Below are 14,852 nucleotides of genomic sequence, written 5' to 3'. Positions count from 1 at the left end.
GCAATGGCTCGGTGGGATTATGTTACTTTTTGGTAGTAGTGATGTGTACTAAAAATATCTTGTGGCAAGCAAAGTTTGGCCATCGGGGGATAGAAGTTCTAAGCATTTGACTTAATGATAGCTTTGCTTTCAAATCTGTTTTTTCTTCTTTTAATCTGTAGAGATTTTTCACAGGAGAGGATGGAAGACTCTCTCCCTTTTTTACTCTTTTTGTATAGGAATGCTGTGAGAAAATGAAAGGAGCACAGCCTTATTTCTCTTATCAGGTAGTTCTAGAGAGGAATAATATTTAACCCAGGAATATATGTCTGAATTTATATGCTCTTCCCACTTCTCGAGCATCAGGCTGCAAATAAGTGTGACAGTATTAATGATACCTTGGGTTCAGTAACTGGACCTAATTGGATAAGCAGCTTGAGCTGGGGGAAAGGACATTGGAGTTGTTACAATGAAATGAGGGAATTGGAGTTCTTCCTTAGCCTTGGAATTTTTCTGTCACTGTTTTCTGAGCAGTGAGCTTTACCTTTAAATAAGAATATTACCCTGGGCTCCTAAATATATCTCCATGTGCAGGAAATACGTGGAAGTTCTGTAGATTCCAAAAGGCTTTTTGCAGTTCAGAAAGCTGGTGCAAAGTTGTTTGGACACTCAACTGACTTGCCTGGGCTTCCATAACTCTCCCCTTCCACAGGAAAATAGCTGGTGTAGGTTAGAGAGAAGCAAACCCAGAGCTGCTCCTCTGAGGTGAGTGATTTGAATAATCCCACGGAATGTAACAAATCATGCAAAGGCAGGAGTTGAAGGCAGGAGCTGATTTTCCCGTGTGGGAAGCAGAGGAACAAAGTGACTCTTCCCTGGGTAACCTGTGAGAAGGGATTAGAGCCTTGGGGCACTTGGAGCAGGAGGAACAGGGAACTGCCTCCCAAGTGCCCAGATTGTTATCCCAGCAAGAAGAGAATTACCTACAAGGTATAGGCTGGTCAACAGGATTAGGGGAATTAGGCTTAGAGCAGAGACACTTAAGCACTTCAGCCTCTGGAAAGGTCTCCAGTGAGTTGGGGAAAGTGAGTGTGTTATTGCTGAGCAGCTGCCTTCAGGAACACACCAACACAGTCAAAAGAGAGGGAGGTAAGCATGGGTTTGGCTGCTGCCTGTTTCTTTGGGAAAAAGGGCTGTGGAACTGGAGGAGGGACTTTTTTTGTGAGGTTGGTTTGATTGAGAAGCTCAGTAATTTCTTTCAAAACTCCAGGAGTAGAATCATCATCCATAGGTTCTTCTAGAAACCTTCTTTTAAGGTTAAATGCCTTTACAATATGCCAATAAACAAAAATCTGTTACTTCATGATATTTGATTGTGTTTGTTTGCAATGAGCAGAGAAGTAAGAGCAGAGACTATTTAATATATGATCTCTGTCTGTAATAGGAATAAATCTATGTAAAAACTTCCTATGTACCAGGAGTGAGAAGAGACAAAAGTATTTTGTGTTCCCATACAGTTCCCTGACTTTACCTGTTGTCCTTGGTCTTCTAAAGTTATTTTTTTCAATACAGGATACTGGTAAGCTCTGATTTACAGCATAGCTAAAAAGGACACAGGAGGATGCAGCCCTTTTTTTTTTTCCCCATAGAACTCATATTTCTACCATAAATTTAATTGTCTAAGGCTGAGTATAAAAGAAACAGAAGAACAGCCAAGCTGGTTTGCTGTTTGTCCCATAAATTTTGCAGTCTTCTTCAGAGAACTCCCTATATTTTAATGCCCTTGGCTGGGTTAGGATTTTCATTTCCTGAGTGTGAGTGAGTTCAGTCATGTTGGCAGGAATTAGAACTTCCTGTTGATGTTGAAACAACAAAGACTACAAAGGGAATGTGGAAATCTGGTTTAAACAATTCCTATGGATGCTGACAGAAAGGCAGCTCAGAGTTTTTGGAGTTGCTTGGAATGCAGAGGGGCTGACTGGGAACTCTGAAAGTGTATCCAACTCCAGGATAGGAAGTTCCATGAATCTGTGGTGTTGCAGATGGGGAAGCCATGGAGGGCTGTGTATGTTCAGCTCCTGACTCACACAGAGAACGTTGAGACGAGCAGGGGACTGAGGGGCAGGATCCACAGGAGCTGCTGTAACAAGAGCAGTTGTTAAATTCCTTGAACTCTCTGCTGCCTGGGATGATGGAGCTGGTTCTGCACGGAGCTGGGAAGCTTTCTGGGGGGTTGCTGCACCAGTCTGGGGCTGCTCACTAAAAAGAAGCTTTCCTTCAAACTCACTGGAGTTCCCAGTCAGGCATTTTTGGGAGCTCAGGAGGTGTGCAGGCTGTGCCAAGCAGTGAGGCACAAGCATGAAATGATCTTGTATGATTTGTTTTAAGCTCTCTTCTGCCTAAATAATCCAGAATGCAACTACAGGGCTCAGTTTCTGAAGTGAACTTTCTTAATATGTTTTTTTTCCCCAGGATAAGGGTTCATATCCCAAGGCCTCTCCCTGTTCCATGCAAGGAAGCTTTGTTGCATTTAAATGCAAGAGAATTCTATTACATAGTGCACAAAACCTGCAGAAATAAATTGGCACTATTTTAAGGAGAGTGTGTCTGCTTTGACTGACATGAGATTATTCCTCCTATTGTGTTTTTAAATAAAGCTGCTTGTAAAAATCTTCAGTGAAGTTCCCTGTACCTGCAGCTGGAATTCTGGTGTCCTGGATCCTTTATCATGATCCCATCAGTGAATTGCTGTGACCTTGAGCAGAGCACTTAAGTCTTGGATTGTAATTTCTTGCTCTGAAATAGGAATGATACCATCTCTGAATTCTTTGTCTGGGAAGGTCAGTATTTGCTTAGTAGGAAATGGGCTTATATATTAACCTGGAGAATGGCAGAAGTAGAACTGGATATCCAAAAGCTGAAATATCTGAGAAAATGCAGTTTATTCTTAAAAACAGCCTTTAGAGTTTCTTTATGACAAGGGTAGTGCACTCCTGTTCCACCAGGTGTGTGAACTGCACAGGAGCTGCTGAAAGGGTGGCGAGACCCACGGGGTGTTTGTGGGAGGTGTAGCATGAACAAAACATCTTAAGGAACAAAAGAGCATTCAAAAGAGAAGAAGGATAATAAAACACCCGGGATGGGCTTTGTCTTAACTGGATTTTGGACTGAGCTGAACAAGCAGTCTCAAAGGGGCTTAGAGATGACCCTGGAACCAGAAGAGAGAAAGAAGAGACCTAATTTCACAGGGGAGTGAAAGGGCCTTGAAGTTGTGTGAGGGGAGGTTTCGGGAGAGAAGCCAAGTAAAATTCCTTTTCTAAAATGTTGTTGGCTTCAGAGAATAGTATAAAACTTGTAAATGATGCTGTGACAAGATCTGGCATTTGTTCCTTGAGATCCTCAGTTTGGAATAACAACTAATATGGAGAGAGATGAGTCTGGTTATGGGGGATGGCAATATTTAGGCAATGCTGAAGTCTGAACTATTTTGAAACTTTTTCTGGCAGTGGTGTTTGTTCCACTGCTCTAATTTGCCTTGACAGTATGTTCTCTGTTACTGTGACAGGATAAAAACTTGGAAGTTATCCTCATCTTTCTCCTTGGGAAGGGCTTTAGGAGGAAAACAAAACCCACATGCTTGCAAAGATAACTAAGCTGATTAAATCTTAACAGAATAATATGGAAAGCTGCTAGCAAAGCATTTGCTTTATTTTAATAGTAAAGGGTCAATTCTGGCTAATAAAATGTTCTAAAAAACACAGTGCCCATGTTTATTTATAAACAGGTGCTCCGTGTAGTGTTTGAAATTGGAACCAGTCATCCTGTGCTGCAATAAAAGATAAACTTGATCAGCACGTTTCTTCAGCATCTTCTGTTGCTGTCAAGCTGCACAGATTTTAAAACAAAAAGTTTTCAGAGCAGCTGAGTTTGAGACGTGGAATGCCAGGGAAAATGCCAGCGATGCCTTTGTGGAGCAGAGACTTTTCAGGAGAAGTTGAGTGCTCAGGGGGAAATGTCTGTGTGGTTGTTGTGCTGGGAGACAATCCAGTGGCTGAGAAACTCTGAGGATGGTTCAGGGGTAGTGATGGTTTGTAGAGCCTGGCTGGCTGGCAGACAGGGAGAGATGTGGGTAACCTGCTGCTGAGGGACACCAGGAAAACAGAGTCTTAGAGGGGAGGAATGTCTGTGGGAAATGATTTCTCAAACTCCTCCCCTCACCCTAACATTCAAAAAAACCCCTGTTTTTTTTCTCTGGCAACATGTTTTCTCTGACCTCCATTCTGGATGTCTCAGGGGCTTTCCAGCAGTTACCAAGTAAAATCCTGAGCGGTGTTTGTGCCTGATCTCCTTTTATCCAGGTATCAGAACAACATTTTTCATAACCACCATGTTACAGACAGGGTTTGTAATGCTTTTTATGGTATTTTGCAAGTGCTGTAAATACTTTTGAGGTGCTTATTCTTTGCTAGGAGGATTCCTTACTCTGATCTGAAGACCTACAGGGAAGGTCTGACTTTCCTGTCTGATGTTGGTGTTATCTGCTCGTTCCCTCTGGAGAAACTTGAGTTTGTACAAAACTGAATCAGAAACACACTAATGCAAAAAGAAGAAAAAGAGGGGTTGGAGGAAGGAAATAAGTCCAAATTATGTTTTGTTCCCTGTGACTGGGAGCTGAGCACATTTGGGATGGTCACACACCGAGGGGATTTCAGAGATGTATTTTCACCTGGATTCCAGGTGAAATCAAAGTGCTGTTTGAAATGACTTGTCTGCTCCTGCAGTATCAAATTATGGCTTCTGCTAATTGTGCTGATTGCCTCCTGTCTTTCAGCTTTCTGGCTGTTCCCGAGGTGGCAGTGGAGCACACCTTTAGCACAGGAAAATGAGTGAGCTGGACCAGTTACGCCAGGAGGCCGAGCAACTGAAAAACCAAATCAGAGTATGTATTGTGTCCTCAGCACAAATGAAGGGTCATTTTGTGTCCTCAGGGGGCCAGAGATGGACAGAGATGATGCATTAAGTGCGTCCAGAGTGTCAAAATTAATGCAGGAAGGGACAAGCTCATGTAACTGCTTTAGAAAATTGCTTTTTGGTCTTGGATATGGCTTGGAAAATAATAGCTACGTAAACAATGCACAGAATTGCTTAGATCAATAGGGATGTTTGCTGAAGATTTTCTGAGCCAGACCATGACTAATGTTAAGAAACCTGCTGCTTAAAATAAGGTCAGTGATAAGGTTAGTCAGGGCTTTGTCCAGTTAGGTCTTGAAAACCTCCAAGGCTGGAGACTGCAGAGCCTGCCTGGACAAGCAGTTCCGTGGCTTGGCTGCCTTTGTGGTGAAAATCCTGTCACCTTTCTCCCAAAAGAAGAAGAGATTTCAAAGTCAAGTGCTCGGTGTGTTGTGACAGCAGGCAGTGCATTATGTTAATGCTGCAGGGTCCCCTCTGGGTGACAGGCAGAAATGCTTTCTGAACCTTGCTTTGAGGGGGGTTCATCAATTTGACAGAGATGAATAAATGTACAGAACTTCCTCCAATTTCTCTCATTTCCTTCTCTTGCAGGATGCTAGGAAAGCATGTGCAGATGCCACACTGGCTCAGGTAAGCATTTCAGAGTTCAGCAGCAATTAGGAAAATTTGTCTCCTTTACAAAAGGAAAGTATGGTTTAAGAAGGTAAATGCAAGGGAATCCTTTTTTGCCTCCTTTAGCAAGTTTTTTTATTTTGCCCTTGGGTGTTTTCTTCCAGAAATAAGTACGTGTTTGTCCAGTTTCTGAGAGCAGTGGCCTTGAGCAGTGGTTTCTCTGAGTGACTCAGGGCACATTGCTGCTGCTTAATGGAAAATAATGCTCTGCTGTGGATGTGGCAGCAGTGCTGTTGTGTTAGCCCTGATAATCTGAACCATGGGGCCTGCTGAGGTTAAATGTCTGCCACATTTATCTGTACAGGGGTATAAAACCCAGATCAAAGGTCTGAAATCCTAGAAGTCTAAGAAGATTCGACCTCAGCAAAGTAATTTCTGGGAGTGTGTAAATGCAGCGGGGCTGCCTTGTCCGTGTGATAGAACGACATAACTTTGGATTGGGCAGTTTTAAAGAGCTCAGTTGATACTGAGAATGTGGGACTTTGGTCTGCACTGGGCTGCTTGTTTAGGTGTAACTGTGTGAGGTGATGCTTGTGGAGCAGGGGACATGCAGTGAGTGCCCCCGTTGCTGTTTCAGATCACAGCCAACATCGACCCCGTGGGGAGGATTCAGATGCGCACCAGGAGAACGCTCCGGGGACACCTGGCCAAAATTTATGCAATGCACTGGGGGACTGATTCCAGGTGGGTGCTGGGGGTACAGAGCAACTCGTGGGGCTTCGCTGTTCCTTGGGAAGTTGAGTGCCCAGGGCTTGGTACCGCTGGGAATCACCAGTTCTGAGAGAACTCGGACGGCCAAGAGAATTCAGGAGCACTGAATGCCACAGTTTTCCTCCTGATGTCCATGTCTTTGTAACCCAAATCAAAATTCAGATCCAAAGTGTACCACTCCTTGTCTGCTTGCCTGAAAAACATAGTTATGGTACCACATGAGTTCTGAGGAACTGTGGAAATAGAGTAGATTCCATTATCAGTTGTCTTTTTTCCTGACAGCTGCTGATGCTCACTTAGACTCGATGGCACTGATATCAGCTGCCTTCATCCTCTTTCCCTTACAATGTTCATCACAAAGGTGTTCCTCCTTGTCTGCCCACAGTGATTGTGTTTCCCTCCTGTTTCCTCTCTAGGCTTCTAGTTAGTGCCTCCCAGGATGGCAAACTTATAATTTGGGACAGCTATACTACAAACAAGGTAAGACCAGCTGATACATTGCCGTGTAATTCATTTGTAAATGCAAAAAAAAAAAAGGCAGTGTTACCTGTCATGATTTTGGCTGTGTTGCTTTCCCAGCCCCAAGTCCAGATTTTGAATTCTCCAAAGCAAACAAATTTCCACGTGAAGAGCAGAGCAGTGCCCTCAGTGCAGTGTGGTGTGGAACTGTGCACCACAGATGGAGAACAGGGAAAGACTGAATTCCAGAGAAAGTTTGGATGTGTTTTGATGCTGCAGATAAAGTGATTAACAGAGTGCAAGCAGTAATGAGCAGGTTGCACCAGAGGGGTCAGAGATTTAGGCATAGCCCTAATAATTTGTTGTCTGCAGTCCAGTGCTGCGAGACCTGCCATCCCCAGTGAGTCATCACTCTGTGTGTGCAGTCACATGATGCAGTTCAGGGTTACTTTTACTTTTATTTGACAGTGGTTGGTGTTTACTGGTGATGGGCACTGTTACCAGGGCTGGCAACAGTTCTCCTCACCCCTTGGAGTTGGGCTGACAGAGCTGCCCCAGTCTGTGCTGCACAGGACTGTGGGACTGGCTTTATTTCAAATGCATTTTCATAACATTAAAACCAATTTTGCCAATGCACTGGAGCAAATGATGTGCTACAGAGGAGAGAGAAGCAAACAACTGCAGCAGCAGCTCCTGAGACTGGGATTATTGTTGAACCCCAGCTGTAAAACTAATGAATCCATAACTTCAGTAAAGAGTAATAATATAGTTTGCAAATTAAAAATAAACCCTCTCCCTTTGCCTTCATCCTCCTCCTCTGGCCTCAACCTGCATCTAAATTACTGTACCAACTAAAAGATGGTAAAATAATCACTGTATACCATGATTTCTGTATTAGTATCTTCAGTTCTTGTATCTGTGCTCATCAATCCATGCAATATTTTTGGCAGTTCCAGCACACACTGGAAGTTGTGTTGTCATAAATATGATCATAAATATGATCATTCCCTAATGATAAAATAAGATGGCTCAAGGTGAATATTCCAATCAGTTCCTTGATAGAAGAATTCCGAAAATGGAAGCTGATTGTGGTTTTAGTACAGGGGTTGGGGGTTTTTTTAACTGCTGATTGTTGCAGGTTCACTGATCCCTGTCTGTTCCTCTGCTGCTACAGAAATCTCTACTTAAGGAATTCAGGAAGACTGTTAATATTGCAGGAAGTACCACCATATTTTTAAGGGTTATCAGCCCTTTCTTAAAGCAAGTTTGAGGGGTGAACACAATGAGTTAACAAGACAGAACAGGTTTAGCTTCCATAATTATCTAAAAAAAGTTCTTTGAGCACAGAATGACAAGGAAACATGGGGTAGTTATTTAACTATGAAGCTTGATTGCCTGCAGTGGGTTTCCAAAGCAGGATTTAAATGGCAGTGGAAGCAGCGATTTCCTTGCTTGTTCATTCACAGCAGCTCAGCCTGGAATTGGCACTTCTGCTGACTGTGCTTGGAAGTCAATATTTTCCTGAACCTATAATAAACCAATAGTAATCAGAGCGCTGAAATGAAATAATTTTACTTTTTACCGAAATCGCTGATCAGACTGGATTCAGGAAAGGCAAATCTGAGGTTTGGTTACGTCATCACTCGGTCTGACGAGCGATAGCTGCAAGTTTTACCCTCCAAATAGTTCTGATGCTCCAACAGCTGCTTCCTTCTTGCCCTTCTGCCAAAAAGAGAAGGGTGTGTTGGGGGACAGGCGAGAACCTTCCTGCTGGGCCGTGGGTTGTGGATGAATCGTGGGTGTGTGTTCCAGGTGCACGCCATCCCCCTGCGCTCCTCCTGGGTCATGACTTGTGCATACGCTCCCTCTGGGAATTACGTGGCTTGTGGTGGGCTGGACAACATCTGCTCCATCTATAACTTGAAAACTCGTGAAGGGAATGTACGTGTGAGCCGGGAGCTCGCCGGGCACACAGGTGAGTGCTGCTCAGGGGGCTCCAGCTTACCTGGGGAAAATTCAAAAATTCTCTCTCAAATCCAGTTTACCAGTTAAAAAGACACGCTTCCTTCCTCAGGCAGGACCTCAGCTGCAGACTGCCTGGTTTTTAAACGCTTTTAAACCGTTTTCCTGCTGCAGAATTGAACAAACCCCACAGCTGGAAGCTGATGCTTGCAGGTTTTCCTGTTTTGCTGTAGTTGGGATTTTCAGGAGATGTTTGTGCTGTGTGAAGTGGAGGTGGCTGGCGCTGATTTTTGTCATTGATGGCTGGGCAGGTGGGACTGGAGTACAAAGATGCTTCAGAGCATTCAGATGAAGTTCTTTGATGCCACTGTAGGGAAACATCCAACGTCCATGCTCTGGCCTTTGTGCTGACCAGGAATGTAGTTTAATTTCCCCCAGTAGTTGCATGACACAGTTGAGGTGTATCAGCATTTGTTGCTCCTGGTGCAGTGACACCCTTGCAGGCTCAGTTCCTTAGTTTCCTGTGTGCAGTGCAGGCTCAGCTGCCCTCTCCCCAGCTTGGCCAGTGGATTCCACCCCTCTGTCCCCCTTCCCCTGGCTGGGCTGGGTGTGATCTGTGAAGAACCAAACCACGTTTTGTCCAGAACATTGGAGGTTCCAACACAAACATTGCCTGTTGCATTCTGGGCTTCAGGAGAGGAGGGAGCAGCACATAATCCAGCCAGTTTGCAACATGGAGAGTAATCCCTGGCCTTCTCTGTGCCCCTTTTATTCTGTTCCCAGGCTACTTGTCCTGCTGTCGTTTCCTGGATGATAATCAAATCGTCACCAGCTCTGGCGACACCACTTGGTGAGTGTGACATTTGGATGTGATTTCACTGCAGTTAACAGTGCTGTTGCAGTGTTGGTTTTTTTTAATGCAACTATTTGGCTTTCAGAACTGAGTCTGTTAAACTAACAACTTTCCTCATGCTCTTTTTGTATTCAGTATTTGTTGCTTCAGAAGTCATATTTGGATTTTTCTAATGCAGAATTTGGTTTCTTGTTGTTCAGAAGAGCTCCTAGAAAATATTCTACCGTGACAGTAGCTGGGGTTTCTGAGGAGAATGTAGGTGTATGTCTTCATAAATACTGGCTTCTGAACTATAAAAGGCCTCCATCTTTTTTCATAGGTGTCTTTATTATATCTAATTCTTAAAAGCATTGCAGTTCTCCCAGGCAGCAGCTCTTAAAGCCAAGGTTGTCTAATAAATACCTCTCCTACACAGTGTCAGTCTCTTTGAATGCCTAATGTGTATTAGTTCACTGATTCTGAGTATGGAATATATATGGGGTTAAAATATGTTTCTAAATATGTGTTGGTGTTTAAAAAAAAACCCAAACCACAACCAACCAAACAAAAAAAAAGCAAACCAAAAAGGCTTTGTTAAAATTACACTCTTTAAAAGTGAAAGCAGCTGCTTCAGGAGTTATCATTGTAATTCTAGAGTTGCCTGGATAACAGTTTGTCCTTGACATCACTTGAATTCAGCCCAGCTTCAAAGCACAGTATCAGAGCAGAGTCAGCTCTTGTTTGCCTGGTGCAAACCTGCCACTGATGAGTCTGGTTTACTGAGAAATTACAGAAATTAAAAAGCCTGACTCTTCTTAAGGGTTTGGGCCTCCTGTAAGGAGGTGGTAGTGTTGTTTCATCCCTTTATGCTCTTTAATTATCACTCTAGTGGTGATTTTGCTGACTTGCAACTTTAAGATCAGACATAATTCACAGAATTACACATCCTCAGTGGGTCTATAAAAATGAGAAATGCTGACTCAGCTCTTGCTGTAGCCTTACCACTGCTGGTTTATATGAAGCTGTGGTAGTACTGGACAAGTCATTGCATGGCACAAGCATTCTGTGTATGAACAGTGGTGAGTGTCAGTCTTTAGTTTTTTCCACTGTTTTTTGATTTAAACCCCCCAATATTATAAAACTGAATATGGCTTTAAGGTCTTCTATGCACAGTTATCCTGGAACAGCCAAATAGTTCAACAAAAAAGTGTTTATTTCTGCAGTCAGTATCAATCCTGTTGATGCTTTAGGGAGTTCTGCTTCAGCGCTGCTGTAGATGAACAGGTTCAGAGAAGGATTCCTGTCTCACCTTCTGACGGAGCACAGACGTGTTGACTTTTGCCTTTTGAACCCTTCTTTCCAGCGCTCTCTGGGACATAGAAACTGGTCAGCAGACAACCACATTTACTGGGCACACTGGAGACGTGATGAGCTTGTCCCTCGCTCCCGACGCCCGGTGTTTCGTTTCTGGTGCCTGCGACGCCTCTGCCAAACTGTGGGACGTGAGAGAAGGAATGTGCCGGCAAACCTTCACCGGCCACGAGTCGGACATCAACGCCATCTGTGTGCGTGCCACTGGCCACCTGGGGGGGGTTTCAGCTCCTGAGCGTGTGCTCTGGGGGGTGGTGTTCCCAGGTTTTCCTAAACAATAGTTCTGGAGCTGAGGTGGTGAGTGGAAACTGGCTGCTCTTCCACGCTCCTCATTTCCTGGCCTGGCTCAGGAACAGGGTGGCCAACAGGTCCAGGGGAGTGATTCTGCCCCTGGACTCAGTGCTGGTGAGGCCACACCTCGAGTGCTGTGTCCAGTTCTGGGCCCTCAGCTCAGGAAGGACGTGGAGGGGCTGGAGCAGGTCCAGAGAAGAGCAACAAGGCTGGGGAAGGGACTGGAGCACAAGTGCTGTGAGGAGAGGCTGAGGGAGCTGGGGCTGTTCAGCCTGGAGAAGAGGAGGCTCAGGGGAGACCTCCTCACTCTCTGCAACTCCCTGACAGGAGGGGGGAGCCAGGGGGGGCTTGGTCTCTTCTCCCATCAGCAAGACAAGAGGGCCTGGCCTTAAGCTGTGCCAAGGGAAGTTTAGGTTGGAGATTAGAAAGAATTTCTTTCCAGAGAGGGTGCTCAGCCATTGGAATGGGCTGCCCAGGGAAGTGGGGGATTCTCCATCCCTGGAGGTTTCTAAGAAGAGACTGGATGTGGCATCAGTGCCATGGGCTGGGAACCACAGCAGGGTTGGATCAAGGGTTGAACTTGACGATCTCAGAGGTCCCTTCCAACCCAGCTGATTCTGTTGATTCCTCACTGGTTTTGCCCACTAGTGGAGAGTCGTGTCCTCTCATGTGCTGCTTCCTTTTCCCCACTCATGTGTGTACAAAATGGTGTGTTGGGTGAGTCACAGGAACCAAACCTGCAATCCTGTGTGTTCTTTCCCTCCCCACTGCAGTTCTTCCCCAACGGCAACGCGTTTGCCACGGGCTCGGACGACGCCACGTGCCGGCTCTTCGACCTGCGGGCCGACCAGGAGCTGATGGTCTATTCACACGACAACATCATCTGTGGCATCACCTCTGTAGCATTTTCCAAGAGTGGCCGTCTGCTCTTAGCTGGGTATGACGACTTCAACTGCAACGTGTGGGACACGCTGAAAGCTGATAGAGCAGGTGAGGCTTTGGGGTTGAATGGGGTGATGTCTGACTGGAACAGGCTGTGCAGGGAGCTGGGGGGAGTCACCGTCCCTGGGGGTGTCCAAGGGGATGATCAGTCAAAGACTTGATGATCTCAGAGGTCTTTTCCAACCCTAATGATTCTGTGATGCTGAATGCGTGAACTGAGTCTTGTGCAGAGACCTCTCAGGACTCACAGTCTCACCTTCAGAACTCTGATAGCCTGTTTTAGGGTGGCCAGTGATGTTAACAAATACACTGGAATATGCTCAAGGATGATGTCTCCCCTTCAGAACTCTGATAGCCTGTTTTAGGGTGGCCAGTGATGTTAACAAATACACTGGAATATGCTCAAGGATGATGTCTCCCCTTCAGAACTCTGATAGCCTGTTTTAGGGTGGCCAGTGATGTTAACAAATACACTGGAATATGCTCAAGGATGATGTCTCACCGTCAGAACTCTGATAGCCTGTTTTAGGGTGACCAGTGATGTTAACAAATACAACACTGCTCAAGGATGGATGCTTGGGAACAGGAAAACTGCCATTAAAAACAAGGGGTTGGGGTGGAAGGATTTTTTTTTTAAGACTTTATGGCTTTGTTTATGTGTTAACTATTCAAAGCAATTCAACATTAATGTTGCTGTTTATACACAGGAATTTTTTTCGTGGTGTTTGTAGCAGTAGTTGTAGAGACAACCAGCAGAACAACAGAGACTGTTGAGTTTATCTTTTGAGGAAATGAATGTGAAATTTATGGTCCAGAGAATAAGATAATTCAGCTTCAGTTCTTTAAAATGAAAACTTTTATTAGAAAAAAGGAAGAAAGATACAAATCAGGCTGCAAATGTTTCATTATTTTCATCAGAGAACATGGGATGAGAACAAATATAATGTGTATTTAAATCTTCTGAGGCTTCAGCTGACCAGGCAGATTTGGCACTTGTATCATGCCTGATCCTACACTGAACACCTTTGTGGTTCTGTTTTTGTACAAGTTTATAAGACTTCTTGGTGCTGTTTTTGTTTTACCAAATTGCAGCACTTACTGTTGGTGGTAGAACAAGGAGAGTCCTGTGAACAGTCAAATTCACGTAGAAAAATTAATTTCAAGTCTGTCAAGAATATCTTGGCTCAGTGCTGTGGACTGGGAAGAGCTTGAACCTAATTAGGTTTTCTTTTTACCTCCTTGAAACTGTTAAATTGAAGGGGATAGAGGAAAATGCTGCCTCCCTTAATTTTTCTGTTTAATGTCTCAATTCTTTTTTTAATGGTGCTATAATTGAATTGTAGCACATCTCCATATTGACAAATAGATTGGATGTAGGAGTTTGTCTTGTAAAGGTAGCAAGATTAAATTGGATGAAAAATGCTTTAAGTTCATAACATAATCCAGTTTAATTTCTGGTTTTCCACGTGTAAAAACTTTGCAGAATTTAACTGATCTTTATCCTTGTGGAGAGGAAATGGCAAGTGCTGTGCAGTGTGACATTGTCAGAATCTTCAGGGCTGTGATTTCCCAGCTCACCAGAGACCAGTGAAGGTCATAAAGAGGGGAACATCCAGGGAAGATTTTGGAGTAGTGCCTTCAGTGAATGACCCCCTTGGGAGCACACCCAGTTTTACCTGAGTTTGTGCTCGTAAAACCAACCATCCCAGCCCTGTTTGTTGAGGATTTTTGACTGTGTGGGTTGGCTGATCCAAAGGTGCCCCGGTGTGGCTCCAACTGAAGAAGTCATCCAGGAATGCATTCCCAAATAACGTTCCACATTCCCAAATAATGTTCCCTGTCCCCAGGTGTCCTCGCCGGTCACGATAACCGTGTCAGCTGCTTAGGTGTGACTGATGATGGCATGGCAGTGGCAACAGGATCATGGGACAGCTTCCTCAAGATCTGGAACTGAAGTAGGTGGGTATCCAATTAATTCCCGAGGGCTTGGCCTCCTTAGGGGTCCAGAGAGCTTTGTGCCAGCCCCAGCCAGTGCTGTGTCACTGGGGCTGCAGCTTAGCATTCAGATTAGGAAAGGCACTGAGGGGAAAAAACCCAGCCAGTTGGGTTTTTTAGAAGACTATTGCTTTAATGTATGCAATGACATTTCTCTGCTGGCCTGTTCTTGCCATCCTTTATTCTCCTGTGCTGTTTCTTGGGCCTGGGTTGGTAAATAAGTGGCGTTGTGGAATGGGGAGATAATGGCTGGGTGCGTCAGTGGGAGCCAGAGCAGAGCTGCAAACTTGATTGCAGTTTATCCAGGAGCAGCTCCTAATAAATAAATGTTTGTGTGTGTGGCAGAACTCGAGGACTCCACGACTGGAAGAAGTTCCCAACAAAATTAAACACGATAGCATATCCAATCCAACCATACTAACTCGGACCCCCATCCTCCCCAACTCAAAGGGCAAGATCTTCTCCGTCTCCTGTTGCTGAAATGAAGAGCACAATTACCTTTCCAAGAAGAATTTCTGTGTTGTAAGCAAAATGAAATTGTGCATTCCTTTTGGGACCACTTTTTTTTTTTTTTTTTTTTTTTTTTTCTTTTTTTTTTTTTTTTTTTTTTTTTTTTTTTTTTTTTTTTTTTTTTTTTAAAAAAAAAAAAAAAAAAAAAAAAAAAAAA

At 44.3% G+C, this 14,852-nt stretch overlaps 1 protein-coding gene across 3 annotated transcripts in view; it reads left to right on the top strand.

Annotated features, from left to right (window-relative positions):
• GNB1 (G protein subunit beta 1) overlaps window positions 1-14,801 on the top strand; it is a 34,877-nt gene extending 20,076 nt beyond the window's left edge. For 2 of the 3 annotated variants that reach the window (XM_017831245.1, XM_017831244.1), the window contains exons 3-12: window positions 4,811-4,918; window positions 5,542-5,580; window positions 6,200-6,306; window positions 6,750-6,813; window positions 8,605-8,767; window positions 9,538-9,604; window positions 10,950-11,151; window positions 12,022-12,238; window positions 14,038-14,149; window positions 14,531-14,801. In XM_017831245.1, coding sequence (XP_017686734.1) covers window positions 4,862-4,918; window positions 5,542-5,580; window positions 6,200-6,306; window positions 6,750-6,813; window positions 8,605-8,767; window positions 9,538-9,604; window positions 10,950-11,151; window positions 12,022-12,238; window positions 14,038-14,144 — 1,023 coding nt within the window. In that variant the 5' untranslated portion in view covers window positions 4,811-4,861 and the 3' untranslated portion in view covers window positions 14,145-14,149; window positions 14,531-14,801. Of the gene's footprint in view, window positions 1-1,059; window positions 1,129-4,810; window positions 4,919-5,541; window positions 5,581-6,199; window positions 6,307-6,749; window positions 6,814-8,604; window positions 8,768-9,537; window positions 9,605-10,949; window positions 11,152-12,021; window positions 12,239-14,037; window positions 14,150-14,530 lie in introns of those variants that run through there. The other variant, XM_017831246.1, reaches the window with a different exon arrangement.
• Window positions 14,802-14,852: the final 51 nt, after the last annotated feature.

The sequence above is a fragment of the Lepidothrix coronata genome, unplaced genomic scaffold (assembly GCF_001604755.1).
Source record: "Lepidothrix coronata isolate B3197 unplaced genomic scaffold, Lepidothrix_coronata-1.0 Scaffold188, whole genome shotgun sequence".
Lineage (NCBI taxonomy): Eukaryota > Metazoa > Chordata > Aves > Passeriformes > Pipridae > Lepidothrix > Lepidothrix coronata.
The sequence above is the reverse complement of the archived record's forward strand: the minus strand, read 5'-3'. Positions and strand labels throughout refer to the sequence as shown.